Genomic DNA, 18,964 nt, shown 5'->3' with positions numbered 1-18,964 from the left:
GATTTCTGAGTACAATATTACAATAATAGCAAGGGATGAGGGGTTTCCTTTGCGTTCTACAAACAAGACTCTGACATAGAGAATATCCGATGTGAATGATAATGCACCATTATTTGAGAGGCACTCATACACTGCTTCTGTGATGGAGAACAACTCTCCATGTGTTTCCATATTTTCACTAACAGCCAGTGATAAGGACACCGGCAACAGCGCACGGATTTCATATTGTATAGATGATTCATACAAAGATGGACTTTCAGTATTCCAATATATAACTGTCAATTCAGAAAGTGGCGTTATACATGCAGTGCGTGCCTTTGTTTGTGCCATTAAAGCGCAAGATGGAGGCTCACCGCCTCTGAGCACCGATGTGACTTCAACTGTTTTAATGACTGATCAGAACGATAACGTGCCTCAGGTTCCCTACCCAGTACAGACTAGTAACTTTCTGGAGGCTGAAATGGTGCCTCGTTCAGCCGATGTGGGCTATCTTGTCACTAAAGTACATAATGGAGAAATAAGAACAAAACGCCGGGTCACTGATAAAGATGCTGTGAAACAAAAACTCACTGTTGTAATCGAGGACAACGGGCAGCCCTCTCGATCAGCTACAGTCAATGTGAACGTGGAGGTGGCTAACGTCTTCCCTGAAGTGCTCTCAGAATGCCCTGACTTTACGCACGACAAGGAATACAATGATAACCTGACTTTTTATTTAATTTTGGCACTTGCTGTTGTTTCACTGCTTTTTATTTTTTCGAATTTTGGTATAATTTCTGTGAAAATCTACCGGTGGAAACAATAAATTATTCTATAAATCTTCAGCAAACCTCCCAGTTATCCCATATTACCCTCCCGTTTACCCAGACGGAACCCTGGGAACCCTACAACGTGTATACAACTATGAGGTGTGTGGAACCACTGACTCTAGGATGAGTGGTGTGAAGTTTGCGAGGCCTTATTGCCAGAACACACTGGTGGACGTGAGTCCTATGGGGACAATGCAGAGTGAAATGAGAGATATATTTACTCCTGATCAGGGTTGTTTTATATGCTTTGTTGGGTGTTGATGCATCTCTCTCACCATCGTCTCCCTCTCTTTCGGTCTAATGCTCTCTTCGCTCAATTGCTCTTTCTTTCTTTATCTCTCTGCGTTCGTGTGAGCACAAGCGTTGTCATTACGCATGTCTTTGTATGCGCTCCACTGCATCTTTGTCTTATTTCTCTTCAAAACTATTCCTGTAACACATTCTTATCCAATATTTTATGACACTATGGTGGTGAATTATCTATTACGAAATATCTAAATGTCTCACATCAACATTTATTCGGTATTTTTAAGTGTGATACATTTCCATGCCAAAACCTTAATTTCTCTAGTATTGCAATACTTTGTTTGAACCCTAGGTGCCGCTGTGGATCGCATGTAATATAAAACACAATCACACCGTGGTTCCTCCCACAATAATGCGTTTAGAAACCCACAGAAGCACAGTAAAGTGAAGCTCCAGACGAGAGAATAAGGACCCTTGTCTGTACATTAGGTGTCCAACTGCTCTTTGTTCTGTTAATGGACGCCACATTGACTGGATTCTTGTCAAATACATTCTAGAATTTATTTTCAGCCTTAATATTGTGATTTGGCTTCAGATTTTTGTCGTGAAATGGCAATGAGAAAGAACAGACTCTTGGAGTGGCCGTTGTGCGTGTTCGTGGTTTACGCGTTCTCGGTTTACCCTGTGGCCGGGCAGGTCCGCTACTCCATCCCGGAGGAAATGACCTTGGGATCCTTTGTTGGAGATATAGCAAAAGATCTGGGACTGGACCCGCAACGGCTCGTAGCCGGGAGAGCTCGGATTTTCAGCGCGGGCGACAGTGAGTACGTAGGGCTGGACCGAGAGAAAGGACAATTGTTGGTAAAAGAGAGAATGGACCGGGAACAGCTATGTGCGGAGATGCCCGCATGTAGCTTCAGTTTCGATGTGATATTAGAGAATCCAATGGAACTGTTTCGAGTTACAGTTGAAGTACTAGATATCAACGATAATAGCCCCGTCTTTCCGAAGAGAGAAATTGAATTGGAAATCAGCGAGTTAGCCGTACCTGGTGCGCGTTTCTCTATCGAAAACGCGGTAGACCAAGACGTGGGCGAAAATGCACTTCAGAAATACATGTTAAACCCCACAGACCATTTTAATCTTAATATTCAAGGTAGCATAGATGACCGTAAACACATAGAGATGGTACTTCAAAAACCTCTGGACAGAGAAAAGACAAAGCATCATTATTTGACTTTAACTGCTGTCGATGGTGGAGACCCTCAGCGGTCTGGAACAGTTCAAATTCACATCGTCGTTCTCGATGTAAATGATAATGCCCCGGCATTTAGCCAAGCTACATATAAAGCATTTGTTCCAGAAAATGCAGCGAAAGGCACATTGATTACCACAGTAAGTGCGACAGATGCAGACGAGGGATCTAGCGTCAATATAGAGTATTATTTTGAGCACGCCACCAAAAGGATTCAAGAGCTATTCACAATCGACCCGATTTCAGGCGAGGTAAGAGTAGTAGGGGATATAGATTATGAAAAGAACAAACAACTTCAAATGAAGATAAAAGCCAAAGATCATGGTGGCTTAACAGACTCATGTAGCGTCGTTATTGATGTTATTGATATTAATGATAACATCCCGAAAATAACCGTCATGTCATTTTCTAGTGCCCTACCCGAGGACTCGGTCCCTGGCACTATTATAGCCATGATTAACATCCAGGACCTTGATTCCGCGGAAAATGCAGAGATAACATGTTCCATTCATAACAACCTTCCTTTCAAGATGGAATCATCTTTATCAAATTATTACAATCTGGTGACAGAATCTGTATTGGACAGAGAGCAAACAGCAGAGTATAATATAACAATCACGGCAGTAGATGGAGGCAGTCCGCCGCTCTCAAGTAAAAAGACGCTCAGTTTAAAGATATCGGATGTGAACGACCATTCACCCCAATTCCCCCAAGAAAGCTATGATGCCTATGTGTTTGAAAACAATGTCCCTTCCCGGTCTTTCTTTTCTGTGAGCGCTACAGATGCAGACCGGGGATCAAATGCTAGGGTATCATATTTCCTTGAGGATGGAAGTTTAAACGGGGCTCCACTCTCCGCATATTTGACAGTAAATTCCGACAGTGGGGTCCTTCACGCGGTGAAGTCCTTTGATTATGAGCAAATCAAATCTTTCAAAATCAATGTCAAAGCACAAGATGGAGGCTCACCCCCATTGAGTGGCAATGTGACTATAAACATATTCATAAAAGATGAGAACGACAATGTGCCTCAGGTTCTCTACCCAGTGCAGACGAGTGGCTCTCTGGTGGCTGAAATGGTGCCTCGTTCAGTAGATGTGGGCTATCTTGTCACTAAAGTGGTGGCTGTTGATGTGGACTCTGGACAAAATGCGTGGCTCTCATATAAACTGAAGAAAACGACAGACAGAGCGCTGTTTGAAATAGGCCTACAGAATGGAGAAATAAGAACCATACGCCAGGTCACTGATAAAGATGCTGTGAAACAAAAGCTCACTGTTATAGTGGAAGACAACGGGCAGCCCTCTCGATCAGCTACAGTCAATGTGAACGTGGCGGTGGCGGACAGCTTCCCTGAAGTCCTCTCAGAATTCACTGACATCACAGTGGACAGGGAATATGACAACAACCTGACATTTTATCTGGTGTTGGCCTTGGCTGTGGTCTCGGTTCTGTTCATATTCTCCATCATTGCCATTGTCACAGTAAAAATCTACAGATGGAGACAGAATCGATTATTCTATAAATCTGCAGCAAACCTCCCAGTTATCCCATTTCACCCTCCCGTTTACCCAGACGGAACCCTGGGAACCCTACAGCGTGTATACAACTATGAGGTGTGTGGAACCACTGACTCTAGGATGAGTAATGTGAAGTTTGCGAGGCCTTATAGCCAGAACACACTGGTGGATGTGAGTTGCATGGGGACAATGCAGAGAGAAAATAGAGAGCAGGAGAATGCTGATGTTGATGGAGAGGTGAGACCCCCCCCCTCATACATTCACATACATTCACCCTATTCTCTTGCCTCTGATCAAGATAACATTTACAACTGAAAGATGTTAGTAGTATGGTCCAAACTGTGGTATGTTGTATTGGTGGCTGGACTACAGGCAAGCACATTTTGACCCTCTTCCAATCTGTGTAATGTCTGTCTATCTATATGAAGGGGTGTAGATACACACAATGTATCTTTGGAGACCTTTACCTTCATAATGTGTAACGGGTTCTCCTACTATATATCAGTGAAGGCACTACATGGTGCTGACTAGAGTGTTATCGGTTTCTGTGTTTGTCTCAGCTTGGCCTATCAGTAACTAAAGGGCATTTGGGCAGCAGGTAGCTTTGTGGTTAAGAGCATTGTGCCAGTAACAGAAAGGCTGATGGTTTGAATCCCCGAACCAACTAGGTGAAAAATCTGCCACCGTGCCCTTGAGCAAGGCACTTAACTCTAATTGCTCCTGTAAGTTGTTCTAGATAAGAGTGTCTGTAAATAGATAAATGTAGAGGTATTAGTGAGGCCAGATGGCTCATCATCAGGCAGCCTGTGATGTCATGATTCTGTGTTAACCTGTTATAATTTTTTCCTGAAATACACTGCAACACCGTGACTATGATCCTCAGTTGATTACTCTTTTCCCTTCTTATTTACCCCACAGGTGTGTAGTTAAAAGAGCATGTTATAAACTCACAGTATCAGTTTCCTTAGGTCTCTTCTGACTGACTGACTGACAAACTGATCGACTGACCTGACTGATCGACTGACCTGACTGACTCACTGCTAATACTATCAAGTCATTGTTCTGAGGAGCCTTCTCCTTGCTCTCTCCCATTGATCTTCCCTCTCTCTCACACACTCTCTCTCTCTCTCTCTCTCTCTCCTGCCCCTCTTTCTCTCATCTTCCATCTATCTCTCTGTAAAACACCATAATGCTTGGACACACTGACCCACTTTCCCGCTCACACACTACTCTAATAATCTGTGCTGCTGTACTGCAGTAATGGGCTTATAAGTCTTTTCTATCAGACTCTGGGCTTCGTTCCACAGCAGTGTTACACTCATGCCTGTATGAACACTGCATTTGTTTCCTCTGTAACTACCCATCAACTAATCTGTCCTAACCCCATTACACTGTTGCACTTATTTAATATTCCAATGTACTTATACAACCATACACCTGTAATTACATGCAATCATATTCTTGTTTATGTCTCTTTCCTTCTCTCAGACCTTCACATCATCACAAGCACTCACTTTCCCGTATCGGACCTGGGGGTCCTCAATGTGTGTGTATTTGTCTGTGTTCCAGCATGTGACTGGGTTGTGTATTAGTGGTGCTGAGCACACTGTGTGGAGGCAGAGGGAGTGAGTGAGGTGTTGTTGTTCATCATGCAGTAGTAGGAGGAAGGCTGTGGGAGGCAGGTTTCACTGCAGCACTCGCTTCTGTTCCTCTTCAGTTCAATCAAAGTATTCTCTTCAGATTAGATGTACTGTACTGTATATGCTTACATACACCTAGATACACGGAGTCACAGGATCTATTCATTTAGAAAGTCTATCTCGCTCTCTCTCCCCCCCCTCTCACTCTCTCTTTCTCTCTCTCACTAAGTCACTCAATCTGTTTCTCTCTTTTGTCTTTCTCCATCTCTCTCCGGTAACAAAAAGCTTTTGACTATGTCACATCCGTATCCATTTCTACTCCCCATAGCCCTCTAGCTTGTTTCAACACCACAGCTTAATACAGTGAGCTACAGACTAGATGTGTTTTTATAGAACACTTGTCCACAGTAAACCCTGTCCTTACAGAGACTGTGTTTGACAGTAGACCTCTGGTTTTACTCTTATAGCTTTGGATTTTCCTGAGCTATATGTAATAACAGAGAGTTAGAATGCAATTAAAGTGTGCTATGCTCATCTTTAATTATGAACATACACTGCACACAGCCCATCAACACTTAATTTGCACTGCAGCCTTTCCCTTTGGCTCAATCCTTCGTATTGAATGTGTTTCTCTGTGCGTGGTTCTCAGACAGCTTGCGGTCTTCCACCCCACCCTTTCGCTACAACACAGAAACAATAACATATTCATTTTCAGGAGGAGAGGTGGGATGTGTTGCCATGACGACTGGCCGAGTCATGGTGAAGACTGTACCATTCCTTAAGAAATTTTGGGCGTAGGGGGGTGCAGCTAAACGTCTATGGGGTGTTTGGTGGAAAGGCACTGGGAAGCAACCCCTGCCATGGGCCATGTTTCAGTCTTCACCAGCCCTAACCTGCAGTGGGGTAGGGCAAGGTCAGCAGGAGAGGGAAATGTGTTTCTGAAACTCTCTATCCTTTTGTCTGTGGGTATATTACCCTCAGTGAAGATGGTGTTGTTCCTGGTGCAGGTGTTTGTGAAGATTGTGATATTTATTACAAAAACATACTCTCCTCTGTTCACTAGTGGATTACAGAGATATTCACACCCTTGCATATCTAACCATGTTCTGTTAGCTATTGTAAGGACCAAACACAGTAAAACAATACAAATAACATGCATAATTGCTGACATATTATGAGATACAGTATATTTTGTATTTGGTAATAGCAAACGTGTTTCTTTAGTTATGGTAAACATGCTTGTGTTTCCCTGGATGGCGTTCAGGCACCGACCTCATGATTATAGGCCCCTGTATTTTCCCTGACAAAGGGACCTGACCAGGAAACCTCAGGGCCCTACTCATGAAGCATAAGGGGAACATGAAGATAACACTAGTATCTCTCTCTCTTTCTCTCTCTGTCTCCATCTCTTTCTGTATCCCCCTCTATCTCTCTCTCACTATCTTTCTCTCTCTGTTTCTCCCTCTCTCTTCACCCTCACTTGTCACCCTCTCTCTCTCTCTGACACACACACACACACACACGCTTAGACCAACATAACATGCAAACATAACATGCAAAAGAATCATGTTTAACACACAAGTATGAGTTGTAAAGGGAAAGATCAGCACTGTTCATCAAATTATGTCACAAACAGTCCTACAGATTTTGACCATCTTATTATTGGTTGACATTGAATTATCTCATTACTGAGAAAGGAAGAGATAACATTCCCATGAGCAGTGTATGAGAGAAATCAAAATATATGTCATGAATGTGTCGGTACCTGTATCAATCACATCTTCCTTTGGGTAAAGGACCATTCAATCATTATTTTTATGTACCATAGAATGGGCTTTACATCTTGTTTATGTATTCAGCTATTGAGGCCCCACTCATGAATGATAAAGAAGTATCTGGTCACGTGACAAATGGTGGCATGAACTGCAGGCATATATAGGCAGTTCCTTGAACATAGCGGTTTGGGGCCATTTAAATTAGTATTCTTCCTCAGGAAATGCTACCAAGCTGTTTATCTAAGAAAGTATATTTTCAGTTAGCTCGTGTTTTCCATTCCAGTGAGAGGAAACAGGCGCGCATTGTTTATGCAACTCTCGTGCTGCCTGTTGTCTGCCGCATGCACCAGCGTGAGCCGTCCGCGTGTGTGGCGCTGTCCACCCGCGTGGTGCTGAAATGCTCCGCTCGGTCTGTGCAGCGCGTTTGGGTCTCCTTTCTGCCTCAGCGCACCTATTTTCAGGGATTGAATAATGTTGTGCTGCAGCAGTGGGTCCTATTCTGCATCTGATCATCGTGATGAAATACGACTATATTTATGTTTGTCGGCCTGGCCCATATTACATGATTCATAATTAAAACGTTATTTTCACACGAATTCGAGCTCCCGCAGTTTTCAGGGAGATTTAGATAATCTATGTCCCCTGGTTGTAGCCTATTGTCGTTAAAAAATCAGTGTGGACAAATTGATATTGTGACACATAGTTTAAGGGCACAGATAGGACAAATCTATATAGCCTAAAGACACAGATTTAAACTATCTTTGCTAAATACTTCCTCAATCAGTTAGATTGGCAAATTAGAAAAATAATTAAATACACTGAGTGTACAAAACATTAGCAACACCTTCCTAATATTGAGTTGCACCCCCCTTTGCCCTCAGAACAGCCTCAATTCGTCTGGGGCATGGACTCTACAAGGTACGGAAAGCTTTCCACAGGAATGCTGGACCATGTTGACTACAATGCTTCCCACAGTTGTGTCAAGTTGGCTGGATGTCTTTTGGATGGTGGACCATTCTTGATGCAAACGGGAAACTGTTGAGCGTGAATAACAGAGCAGAGTTGCAGTTCTTGACACACTCAAACCAGTGAGCCTGGCACCTACTACCATACCCCGTTCAAAGGCACTTCAATATTTTGTTTTGCCCATTCACCCTCTGAATGGCACACATACACAATCCACGTCTTAACTGTCTCAAGACTTTAAAATCCTTATTTAACTTCTCCTCCCCTTCATCTACACTGATTGACGTGGATTTAACAGGTGTGACATCAATAAGGGATCATAGATTACACCTGGATTCAGCTGGTCAGTTTATGTCATGGAAAGTGTATGTTTTCTTCATATTTTGTACACTCAGTGTATGTACTACCGCTATGTAAATACACACTACTAAATAATGTGTGTGTGTTCGTGTGCATGCATGTGTGCGTGTATGTGTGCGTGAGACCTCTATCCTCCTCTTCACTTCCCTCTCTCACGATCCTTTCATTCCCAGCCCGTTACTCCCTCCTCCCGTTCAAAATTGAGCAGGCTACTGCGGGGATGAGAGAGACTGGCTTCCTGCTCCTTATGACGCGGTATGAGAACACCACTAGGCTGTGCTTCACTCTCATTGCCACACGACGGCAGAAAGAGTACAGTAAACGGATGGCTTAAAAAGGATACAGTTCTGCTAAAATAATAATATTAATAATTGTATTATTACTGATTATAAACATAATATAGGCCTATATTTGCAATCATTATTTATTATTTAATTCAGCATTTATAGAAGTACCACATCTGTTTAGTAAAATAGCATCTTTATTACTTCTGAATCAAATTAACATATTTTATTGTGCTGCTCATATGTTTCTGTGTTTTAAGCGTTCTTCTCCAGTGTAAACACAGTGTGCCTTTAAGATCAAGTGAACCAGTGATTGGTCTGTAGCAGAGTGTTTTTTGCACCAATACTGTGTAGAGCCATACAAAGGGATCTACTCCCTCCCCTTAGCCTCAGCATCTCATCCCTTAGCCTACAATGCTCAGATGTGGGAGCTAATCATGCACTGACTGGAAACAAAACACGGTCTGTTTGAAATTCGTGGAAATGTTTACGGTGAATAATTTTTATTTCCATATTGTGTGATGGTATTTCCTGCGAACAGGAGACTGACTCAATGGAACAAAGGACAATGAATATTCGTGGCCTTTTGAGGTGGCAAGTGTTCTGGATTTATCAATATGTTCTCCTGTGGAATACAATAGAATCACAGATTCGATACACCATACCTGAGGAATTGAACGTGGGCTCTGTTGTTGGGAATATAGCTAAGGACTTTGGTTTGGGAATACCTGAGCTTTATGACCGTAAACTAAGGATAGCCTCAGATGCTGGTAAGCAGTATTTCAGTGTGGATTTGGAAAATGGTGAACTGGTTGTCAATGAGAGGATAGAGAGAGAGGAGTTATGTGGAGAGAGCGTCCCTTGTATGTTACCATTGGAGGTTATCGTTGAACATACCTTACAGCTGCATCGCATTGACATCGATATACAGGATTTAAATGATAATTCTCCGAGTTTCTTTACAAATGAAAGGGTTTTGAAAATAGCTGAGTCGTTCACTGCAGGTGCGAAGTTCACAATGGAAACCGCACATGACCCTGACGTAGCCTCAAACTCCTTACGGTCTTATAGTGTCAGTGATAATGATAAGTTCTTGTTAAATGTGAAGACCCAAGAAGGCACAAAAATACCAGAGCTTGTGCTAAAGACTTCATTAGACAGAGAGAAGAAGGCAGTTCATAAGCTCGTGCTCACCGCTGTAGACGGAGGGAATCCTGCACGATCTGGCACCTCTGAAATCACGGTCATAGTGTTAGATATTAACGATAACGCACCCCAATTTGAAATACAATTTTATGATGTATTTGTCGCTGAGAATACACCAGTTGGCACTACGGTTCTAAACGTCAGAGCAACTGATTCTGACCAAGGACGAAATGGAGTGATCGAGTATTTCTTTGCAGACCAAACCCCCGATACAATAATGTCATTACTTGATGTTGATTCTAATACTGGAGATATAACTATCAAAGGGCAGCTTGATAATGAACAAATACATTTGCATAAATTCGACATAATGGCAAAAGATAAAGGCAATCCACAAATGGAGGGACAATGCAGTATAAAGATAAAGATTGCTGATGTTAATGATAATGCCCTCTGAAATTACTATAACCTCACTCACCAGTCCAACACCGGAGAATTCGTCCCCTGGAATGGTTATTGCATTGATTAGCGCTAAAGACTTAGACGGTGGTGAGAATGGCAAAGTAAAGTTAATCATGACACCGGGCTCACCGTTCACCCTGAAGCCCTCCGTCTCCAACCATTACGCACTGTTGATCAACGGCCCATTAGACCGAGAGACGTTCCCGGAGTATGATGTTGTCATAACCGCAGTTGATTCAGGGTACCCACCTTTATCTACAACGAAAACCGTGACTGTGGAAATCTTAGATGTAAACGATAACCCCCAGTGTTTTCCCAGCCCTCGTATACTGTTTATGTTAAAGAAAATGGCACCCCGGGATCTATCCTGCGCTCAGTGTCCGCCTCTGATACAGACATGGGTGAAAATGCCAAGATCTCCTATTCTATATTAGACTCTAAAGTACAAGACGTGTCAGTCTCCTCCTATATTTACATAAACTCTGATAACGGCAGCATCTACAGCATGCACTCCTTTGACTATGAGAAACTGAAGGTGTTTCAGATTCAGGTGCAGGCAAAGGACCACGGCTCTCCGTCTCTGAGCAACAACGCCATGTTTTTATCATGGACCAGAATGACAATGCCCCCGCTGTTATTTACCCCTCCGCTGTCATGGCCTCTGTCTCCCATCAGAAGATGCCCCGGTCCGCTAAAGCGGGCCACCTCGCCACTAAGATATCGGCAGTGGACGCAGACTCAGGCCACAACGCCTGGATTTCCTATAGGCTGGCAGAGGCCACAGACTCGTCTCTGTTCTGTGTGGATCTTTACATATGTGAGGTGAGGACAAAACGCGCTGTTTCAGAGCAGGATGACTCCTCTCAGAGGCTGCTTATAGAGATAAAGGACAACGGGGAGCCGGTCCAGTCCTCCACAGTCACAGTCAATATACTGTTAGAGGGCTGGCAACACGAGCCCATATCGGAATACCGCCAGAAAAATGCAGAGCCCAGCAGGAAAAACAGTAAAATCACCTTTTATTTGATCGTCTCTCTGGCCTCAGTGTCCGCCTTGTCTTTGTTAACTTTTGTCATCTTAGTGCGTTAGAAACAGTAGGAGCAGCTCGAGTTGCTGTATCAGACGGGCTGACTCTGACTGATACAAGACTCCCAACAGAAACCTGCAGATCCAGCTGAATACTGACGGCCCTATTAAGTATGTGGAGGTCCTGGGAGCCAATCATTTAGGTCGTGTCTCTCTCCAATGTCAGAGTTCAGTGATTTCACCCTCGTTAAACCCAGCAGCACTACTGACTTTAAGGAAATGATAAACGTGCTTGACGCATCTTTACCAGACAGTGCGTGGACATTCGAGAGTCAACAGGTGAGAATAAAAAAGCAATTCGAATGATATATTTCTTCTATTGATTAGATCGAATGTTAATAATAACGTTGTGTATTGTGTTTAGAGGTTTATTGTACTGTCTCTTATCAGAAATGCGCCTGCCACATTCTTGTGTGTTGCACTGTCCACCGCTTTGGGCCTGACACGGGAAATACACCATTATTCTAACAATGGCTTTTTAAATTGGCAACCTAGCATGACATTGCCAACGTGTTAAATATATTCTGGATTTCATCGAAATACATTGCATTTTCAGCTTTCAAAACGACTCTTATATGTCTTATATTTGTTTCGTTCCACACCATGAATTTGGTGCTCACATTTGTTGAAACAGATTGTTTACCTGGCTTTGAGGTCAGGATGTGTCTTTGTCTACAAAAGTATCTTTGTTTCACATCCATTATGACGTTCTAGACTGCCTCTGAAGTTATGTGTTTGTTACATTGTGATATTTTGCCGCTCTGGCATTGTGTGACATTCATTATTACGACTTAGAATACCCCTGAAGTCATGTACGTGCGTCACTGTTACATTATGACGTTATGACGTGGAAAGCAGAATGACAATAACAGTACTAGCTAATGTAATAGATCTAACCATGAATCATTTAACATGTGGCTGTTAAATCTACTCATGATAATTGGGTGGGCTACTCATAACAGCTCCTCTCACTCTTGCGTCATGGTCTGCACTGTTTCTTTAGGGGGCAGTGCTGCTGATCACAACCATAATCCATTGGAGCGCTGTGCACCAATCATGTGCTGAACTTTGCAAATAGAGCTCGTCCCTCCCCGAGCCACAGAACCATAACCCTAACAATGCACAGATGCGCTGGGAGAGAGGGAGCTGCAATATCAGTAGGACGGTGATGACAAACCATTTTGAGATGTTAACCAAAATGATACCTGGATAATTTCTAATACAACATTTTCTGTCAATGTATTGCAAACCACCTTGTCTACCCGGTCTACATTTTGTGAAAAAATGGGGATTCCTATCGGAATGATGTTTTTTCCTTTGCGGACGCTTTGGATGTTATTTCTCTTGTGGAATACAATAGAGGCGCAGACACGATATACCATTCCTGAGGAACTAAATGTGGGATCCGTTGTTGGGAACATAGCGATGGATCTGGGTTTGGGAATCTCTGATATATCTGCACGAAAACTGAGGATAGCCTCGGAGGGTGGTAAGCAGTATTTCAGCGTGGATTTGGTAAAAGGCGAGCTCGTTGTCAATGAGAGAATAGACAGAGAGAATCTGTGCGGACAAAGCGTCAGCTGTATGTTGCCATTAGAGGCTATAGTACAAAACCCACTACAGCTCCATCGTGTTGAAATTGAGTTACAGGATATAAATGACAATTTTCCAGTTTTTCAAAACAATCAAAATATTCTAAATATTGCCGAGTCCACATTGACAGGTGTAAAATTCCGTTTAGAATCGGCACAAGATGGGCTCAAATTCCATATGTTCCTACACGCTAAGTAAAAACGACCATTTTGTTTTAAAAGTAAAAATTAGCAAGGATGGAACCAAAGTCCCCGAGTTGGCGTTAGAAAAAATGTTGGTCAGGGAACACATACCAGCACACAATCTAATTCTGACAGCAATAGATTGTGGAACTCCAGCCCGGTCAGGCACAACAAAAATCACTGTTCGGGTGTTGGACCAAAACGACAATGCACCTGTTTTTGAAAAATCTTTATATGACTTGAAATTGCTGGAAAACACCCTTATCGGTACTGTAGTTTTGAGTGTCAAAGCTGTAGATCTTGACGAAGGTGCCAATGGCGAAATAACGTATTCATTTGAACCACATAATCCTGAATCACTTCAGGATCTGTTTTCAATTGACTCACAAACGGGAGAGCTTGCCATTAAGGGTGAATTAGATTTTGAAACAGGACGCTATTTGAAATTTGATGTTCTTGCTACAGACAATGGCCCGCTAACTATGCAGGGACTGTGTACTGTTGAGGTAGATGTCGTGGATGTGAACGACAATGTTCCTGATGTTATTTTGAAATCTGAACCTACCCCGGTCAGGGAGGACGCACCTATTGGAACTGTTGTGGCTCTGCTAAGCGCCAAGGACATAGACGTTGGACATAACGGGAAAGTCACTAAGTTTACCACCAGGCGTACCTTTGAAATTAAAACAATCAGTGTCCAATAATTATGCTTAAGTTACCGACTCCATTTTGGATCGAGAATCATATCCGGATTACACCATTGAGATATTGGCAGCTGATGCTGGATCACCTCCTCTCTCATCCAAAAAAGATGATTAATGTCAATGTTCTTGACGTCAATGATAATTCTCCAATGTTTTCCGAAACATCTTACACTGTTTATGTCAGAGAGAACAATGCTGCTGGATCAATAATGTGTTCAGTGTCCGCTACAGATCCAGATATAAGAGAAAATGCCAAGATCTCATATTCTATATTAGCCTCTAAAGTACAAGACGTGTCAGTCTCCTCCTATATTTACATAAACTCAGATAACGGCAGCATCTACAGCATGCACTCCTTTGACTATGAGAAACTGAAGGTGTTTCAGATTCAGGTGCAGGCAAAGGACCACGGCTCTCCGTCTCTGAGCAGCAACGCCACGGTTCATGTTTTTATCCTGGACCAGAACGACAATACCCCGGCTGTTATTTACCCCTCCGCTGTAATGGGCTGTGTTTCCCATCAGAATATTCCCCGGTCCACTAAAGCAGGCCACCTCGCCACTAAGATATCGGCAGTGGACGCAGACTCGGGTCATAATGCCTGGATTTCCTATAGGCTGGCAGGGGCCATAGACTCGTCTTTGTTCAGTGTGAATCTTTACACAGGTGAGGTGAGGACAAAACGCGCTGTTTCAGAGCAGGATGACTCCTCTCAGAGGCTGGTTATAGAGATAAGGGACAATGGGGAGCCGGTCCAGTCCACCACAGTCAATATACTGTTAGAAGACGGGCTACACGAACCCATCTCGGAATACCGCCAGAAAACAGCAGAGCCCAGCAGGAGAAACAGTAAATTCACCTTTTAGTTGATCGTCTCTCTGGCCTAAACGTGCTTGACGCATCTTTAACAGACAGTGCGTGGACGTTCGAGAGCCAACAGGTGAGCCCATAGTAAAAGCATTTACTTCAGTGACGTACTATCAGGAAAAAATAATAACGCGAGTATAGGAATTGAATGACTTCAATGTTATTTTTTCTCCCATTAAATGTGAAGCACAATTTTAAGTTAAAATAACTTGATCCAAGCTTTTTCACTTCATACTTTGTCTCTTCCCTTCTTTAACCGCATGTTATGCTTTCAACAAGGCCTACATGCAATTTCCGTAATCGAAACTAACATTTTATCTTTAGCATATTTCTTCACTTGAACGTTATCAAAACAGACAGGCTATGTAAAACCCGGAGTTTTAAAGAACTTCACAAGTTAACAGGCTCACGGAAATTAAGTATTTTTATGATTTTTATGAACGCAAGTGAGAAGTGTTATACTCAAATGAAATGATACTCAAATGTAAAATTATATCTGTGATATAAATTATATCTGTGACATAAATGAGCAGTAAGAAATGAGCATGTATATGCTTTCAGGAATGGGGTTATTTGTTTACCTCTGCCAGCAGAGAGCGGTTTTCACATTTCATCACCATGGACAGCGACAATCGCTTTCTACAGGCCAGGAAACCCTTCGCTTGCTATATTGTTTCTGCTGTTTAAACCACACGTCTGCTAGACATAGGTCCATTTTCAATTCGTTTTCAATTATTTACTTTGACCTTCAGATAAAGGGCTATTGCGATGATCATCCTCACTGTCATTATTTCACAATCATAGCTGTCAAGGGAAAGCAGTCATTTTGCATTCCCTCATGAATACCATCTCCATTTCATCATGAATGCACTGGTGTGTTAACAAGTTTGAAACGCTGACTCCTATGGCTGAAAGATGGCTATGACTTTAACAGCCACTCGGTTTTTAATTGGTTTAAACGTTGCTGTGCTCTGCCCCAATAGCATGCTTAACTGTACAAAAAGATCTACTCCCTCCCCCATCATCAGCAGCGCAGTCCATACAATGCATAGAGCTGGGAGAGACGGAGATGTGCTCACCCATTCATTCACAGTGGAATTAGATACCTGGCTAAAAAGGAGATGTGATCAATAACAATTTCCATGGAATATTTTATTCTAAACATGTTTTTCACGCGTTATTTTTTTCGAGGTACAGCAATATGAGGACATTCCAATTGAAAGAGAGGTCGCGTCTGAGCGATCGGAGAGGACAAGTGCTATGGCTGTTCAGTTGCTTTTTGTCTTGGAATACAACAGGAGCACAGATTCGTTACACTGTTCCAGAGGAATTTAGCGTGGGATCCGTGGTTGGGAATATAGCTAAAGATCTAAATTTGGATGTAGCTGAGATTTCTGATCGTAAGTTGAGGATAGCCTCAGTGGCTGGTAAGCAGTATTTCAGTGTGAATTTGGGTAAGGGCGACCTGGTTGTGAGCGATAGAATTGACAGAGATAGTCTGTGCGGACAAAGCATCAGTTGTCCCTTGCCATTAGAAGTCATCGTTGAGAATCCTCTAATGCTCCACAGAGTGGAAGTTGAAATTAAGGATATAAATGACAATGCTCCACAATTTCAATCAACAGAGCGGACGTTGAAAATCGCAGAATCTACCGCCCCTGATATGCGCTTTTCTTTGGAGAGCGCGCAGGATCCTGACGTTGGGGACAATTCTTTAAAATCTTACACTCTCAGCAAAAACGAACATTTCAGCTTGAAAGTACAGGATATTGGTGATGGAAGAAAAGTGCCTGCATTAGTATTGGTGAACGCACTGGACCGAGAAAATAAGGCAGCATACCAACTGTTGTTGACAGCCTTGGATGGTGGTTCTCCAGCCAGATCTGGGACCTCGCAGATAACCGTTGTTGTCCTTGATATAAATGATAACAACCCCGTATTCGAAAAATCGTTATATGAAGTGTCTCTAAAGGAAAATAGTCAACAAGGCACATCTTTCTTAACGGTTGAGGCAAAGGATTTGGATGATGGCCCAAGTGGTGAGATTGAATATTCTTTCGGTGATCATTCTGCACAGTCCATGACTTTATTTGACATCAATCCAAAAACGGGGGAGATGTATTTAAATGGTATCCTGGATTACGAAAACACTCCCTCACAGAGAATTGAGATTATTGCTAAAGATAAAGGCATGCCTGAAATGGAGGGACAGTGCAGCGTCCAGATTGATATCATAGACGTCAATGACAACCCTCCCCAAATTACCCTCACTTCTACACCAAGCCCAGTGCGTGAGGACGCACCCAAGGGGACTGTAGTGGCTTTGATTAATGCATGGGATCCTGACTCTGCTGCAGTCAGTATTCCACCAGCTGCAGTCAGTATTCCACCTGCTGCAGTCAGTATTCCACCTGCTGCAGTCAGTATTCCACCTGCTGCAGTCAGTATTCCATCAGCTGCAGTCAGTATTCCACCTGTTGCAGTCAGTATTCTACCTGCTGCAGTCAGTATTCCACCTGCTGCAGTCAGTATTCCACCTGCTGCAGTCAGTATTCCACCTGCTGCAGTCAGTATTCCACCTGCTGCAGTCAGTATTCCACCTGCTGCAGTCAGTATTCCACCTGCTGCAGTCAGTATTCCACCAGCTGCAGTGCTGCAGTCAGTATTCCACCTGCTGCAGTCAGTATTCCACCTGCTGCAGTCAGTATTCCACCTGCTGCAGTATTCCACCTGCTGCTGCCACCTGCTGCAGTCAGTATTCCACCTGCTGCAGTCAGTATTCCACCTGCTGCAGTCAGTATTCCACCTGCTGCAGTCAGTATTCCACCTGCTGCACTCAGTATTCCACCTGCTGCAGTCAGTATTCCACCTGCTGCAGTCAGTATTCCACCTGCTGCAGTCAGTATTCCACCTGCTGCAGTCAGTATTCCACCTGCTGCAGTCAGTATTCCACGTGCTGCAGTCAGTATTCCACCAGCTGCAGTCAGTATTCCACCTGCTGCAGTCAGTATTCCACCTGCTGCAGTCAGTATTCCACCAGCGGCAGTCAGTATTCCACCTGCTGCACTCAGTATTCCACCTGCTGCAGTCAGTATTCCACCAGCGGCAGTCAGTATTCCACCTGCTGCACTCAGTATTCCACCTGCTTCCTATGGCTGTAGATGGTGGACAACGTGAGAAATCAGGGACTACTTCTGCTCTTATTAATATACTAGATGTAAATGGCAATGCTCCAGTACTTGACCAGCTAATGAAAACAGCTAGTTTGTTGGAAAACGCTCCACCAAGCACATTACTGACTAAACTCAGGGCATCTGGCTCTGATTCTGGTCTTAATGGGGAGATATCTGAACTCTTTAGTAAGTACTGATCCGAGTGAAAGGAGAGGTGGATTATGAAATGGCTGACATTTATGACATCACTGTGCATGCCAGGGCCCCCGCCATGGAAGGCTCCTGTCACATTCAAGTCAAAATCAATGACAAGAACAACAACAACCCAAAGATAATCATAAATGCATGATCTAATGTGGTCCAGGAGGACGTATAATCAGACACTGTTATAGCCTTGATCACTTGTAGAAATGAGGAGGTTGACGTCTGCATTCCCTCTGATTTTGAATTTAGGTTCATACCCCCTCTGAGGAGCACTATGCCCTGGTTACAGATGGCCCTTTGGACCGAGAGGCTGTGACTGAATACACCATCACAGTGACAGCCACAGACTCCGGCTCCCCCCTCGCACAACAGTCCATTGTGGTCGCTCTTCCATGTGTAAATGACAATGCCCCCCTCTTCTCCCAGTCCCCCTACTCTGTTGACATAGCGGAGAACAATGCCCATGGTGCTCTCATCCTGACTGGGACTCCATTCGACCAGGACCATGCCCAGAATGCCCACCTCTCCTTCTCCATCCTGGATCTTGAGGTGGAAGGCTCGGCCTTGTCCTCTTTGGTCTACATAAACTCTGAGAACGGCGACCTGCATGCCATTCGTGCCCTCGACCATGAGCAGGTGAATGTGTTCTAGGTGCAGAGCTCCAATGTGACCATGCATGTGTTTGTAATCAA

The 18,964-nt window shown here is 43.4% G+C and overlaps 2 protein-coding genes and 2 pseudogenes across 6 annotated transcripts in view; all 4 read left to right on the top strand.

Annotated features, from left to right (window-relative positions):
* Positions 1–18,964, top strand: part of LOC135548363 (protocadherin gamma-A5-like) — a 36,988-nt gene that overhangs the window by 4,432 nt on the left and 13,592 nt on the right. For 2 of the 5 annotated variants that reach the window (XM_064977893.1, XM_064977890.1), the window contains exon 1: positions 1,522–4,067. The exons of the other annotated variants lie outside the window; for them this stretch is intronic. In XM_064977893.1, the coding sequence (XP_064833965.1) occupies positions 1,665–4,067 (2,403 nt within the window). In that variant the 5' untranslated portion in view covers positions 1,522–1,664. Of the gene's footprint in view, positions 1–1,521; positions 4,068–18,964 lie in introns of those variants that run through there. 5 annotated transcript variants of the gene reach the window in all.
* On the top strand, positions 9,355–12,017 carry LOC135548930 (protocadherin gamma-C5-like; annotated as a pseudogene).
* Positions 12,655–14,915, top strand: LOC135548364 (protocadherin gamma-C5-like; annotated as a pseudogene).
* On the top strand, positions 15,362–18,923 carry LOC135548928 (protocadherin gamma-C5-like). The gene is made up of 2 exons (XM_064979025.1): positions 15,362–18,052; positions 18,522–18,923. The coding sequence occupies exons 1-2, from the start codon at positions 16,097–16,099 to the stop codon at positions 18,921–18,923; spliced, it is 2,358 nt and encodes a 785-aa protein (XP_064835097.1). The 5' UTR covers positions 15,362–16,096.

The sequence above is a fragment of the Oncorhynchus masou genome, chromosome 11 (genome assembly GCF_036934945.1).
Source record: "Oncorhynchus masou masou isolate Uvic2021 chromosome 11, UVic_Omas_1.1, whole genome shotgun sequence".
NCBI lineage: Eukaryota > Metazoa > Chordata > Actinopteri > Salmoniformes > Salmonidae > Oncorhynchus > Oncorhynchus masou.
The sequence above is the reverse complement of the archived record's forward strand: the minus strand, read 5'-3'. Positions and strand labels throughout refer to the sequence as shown.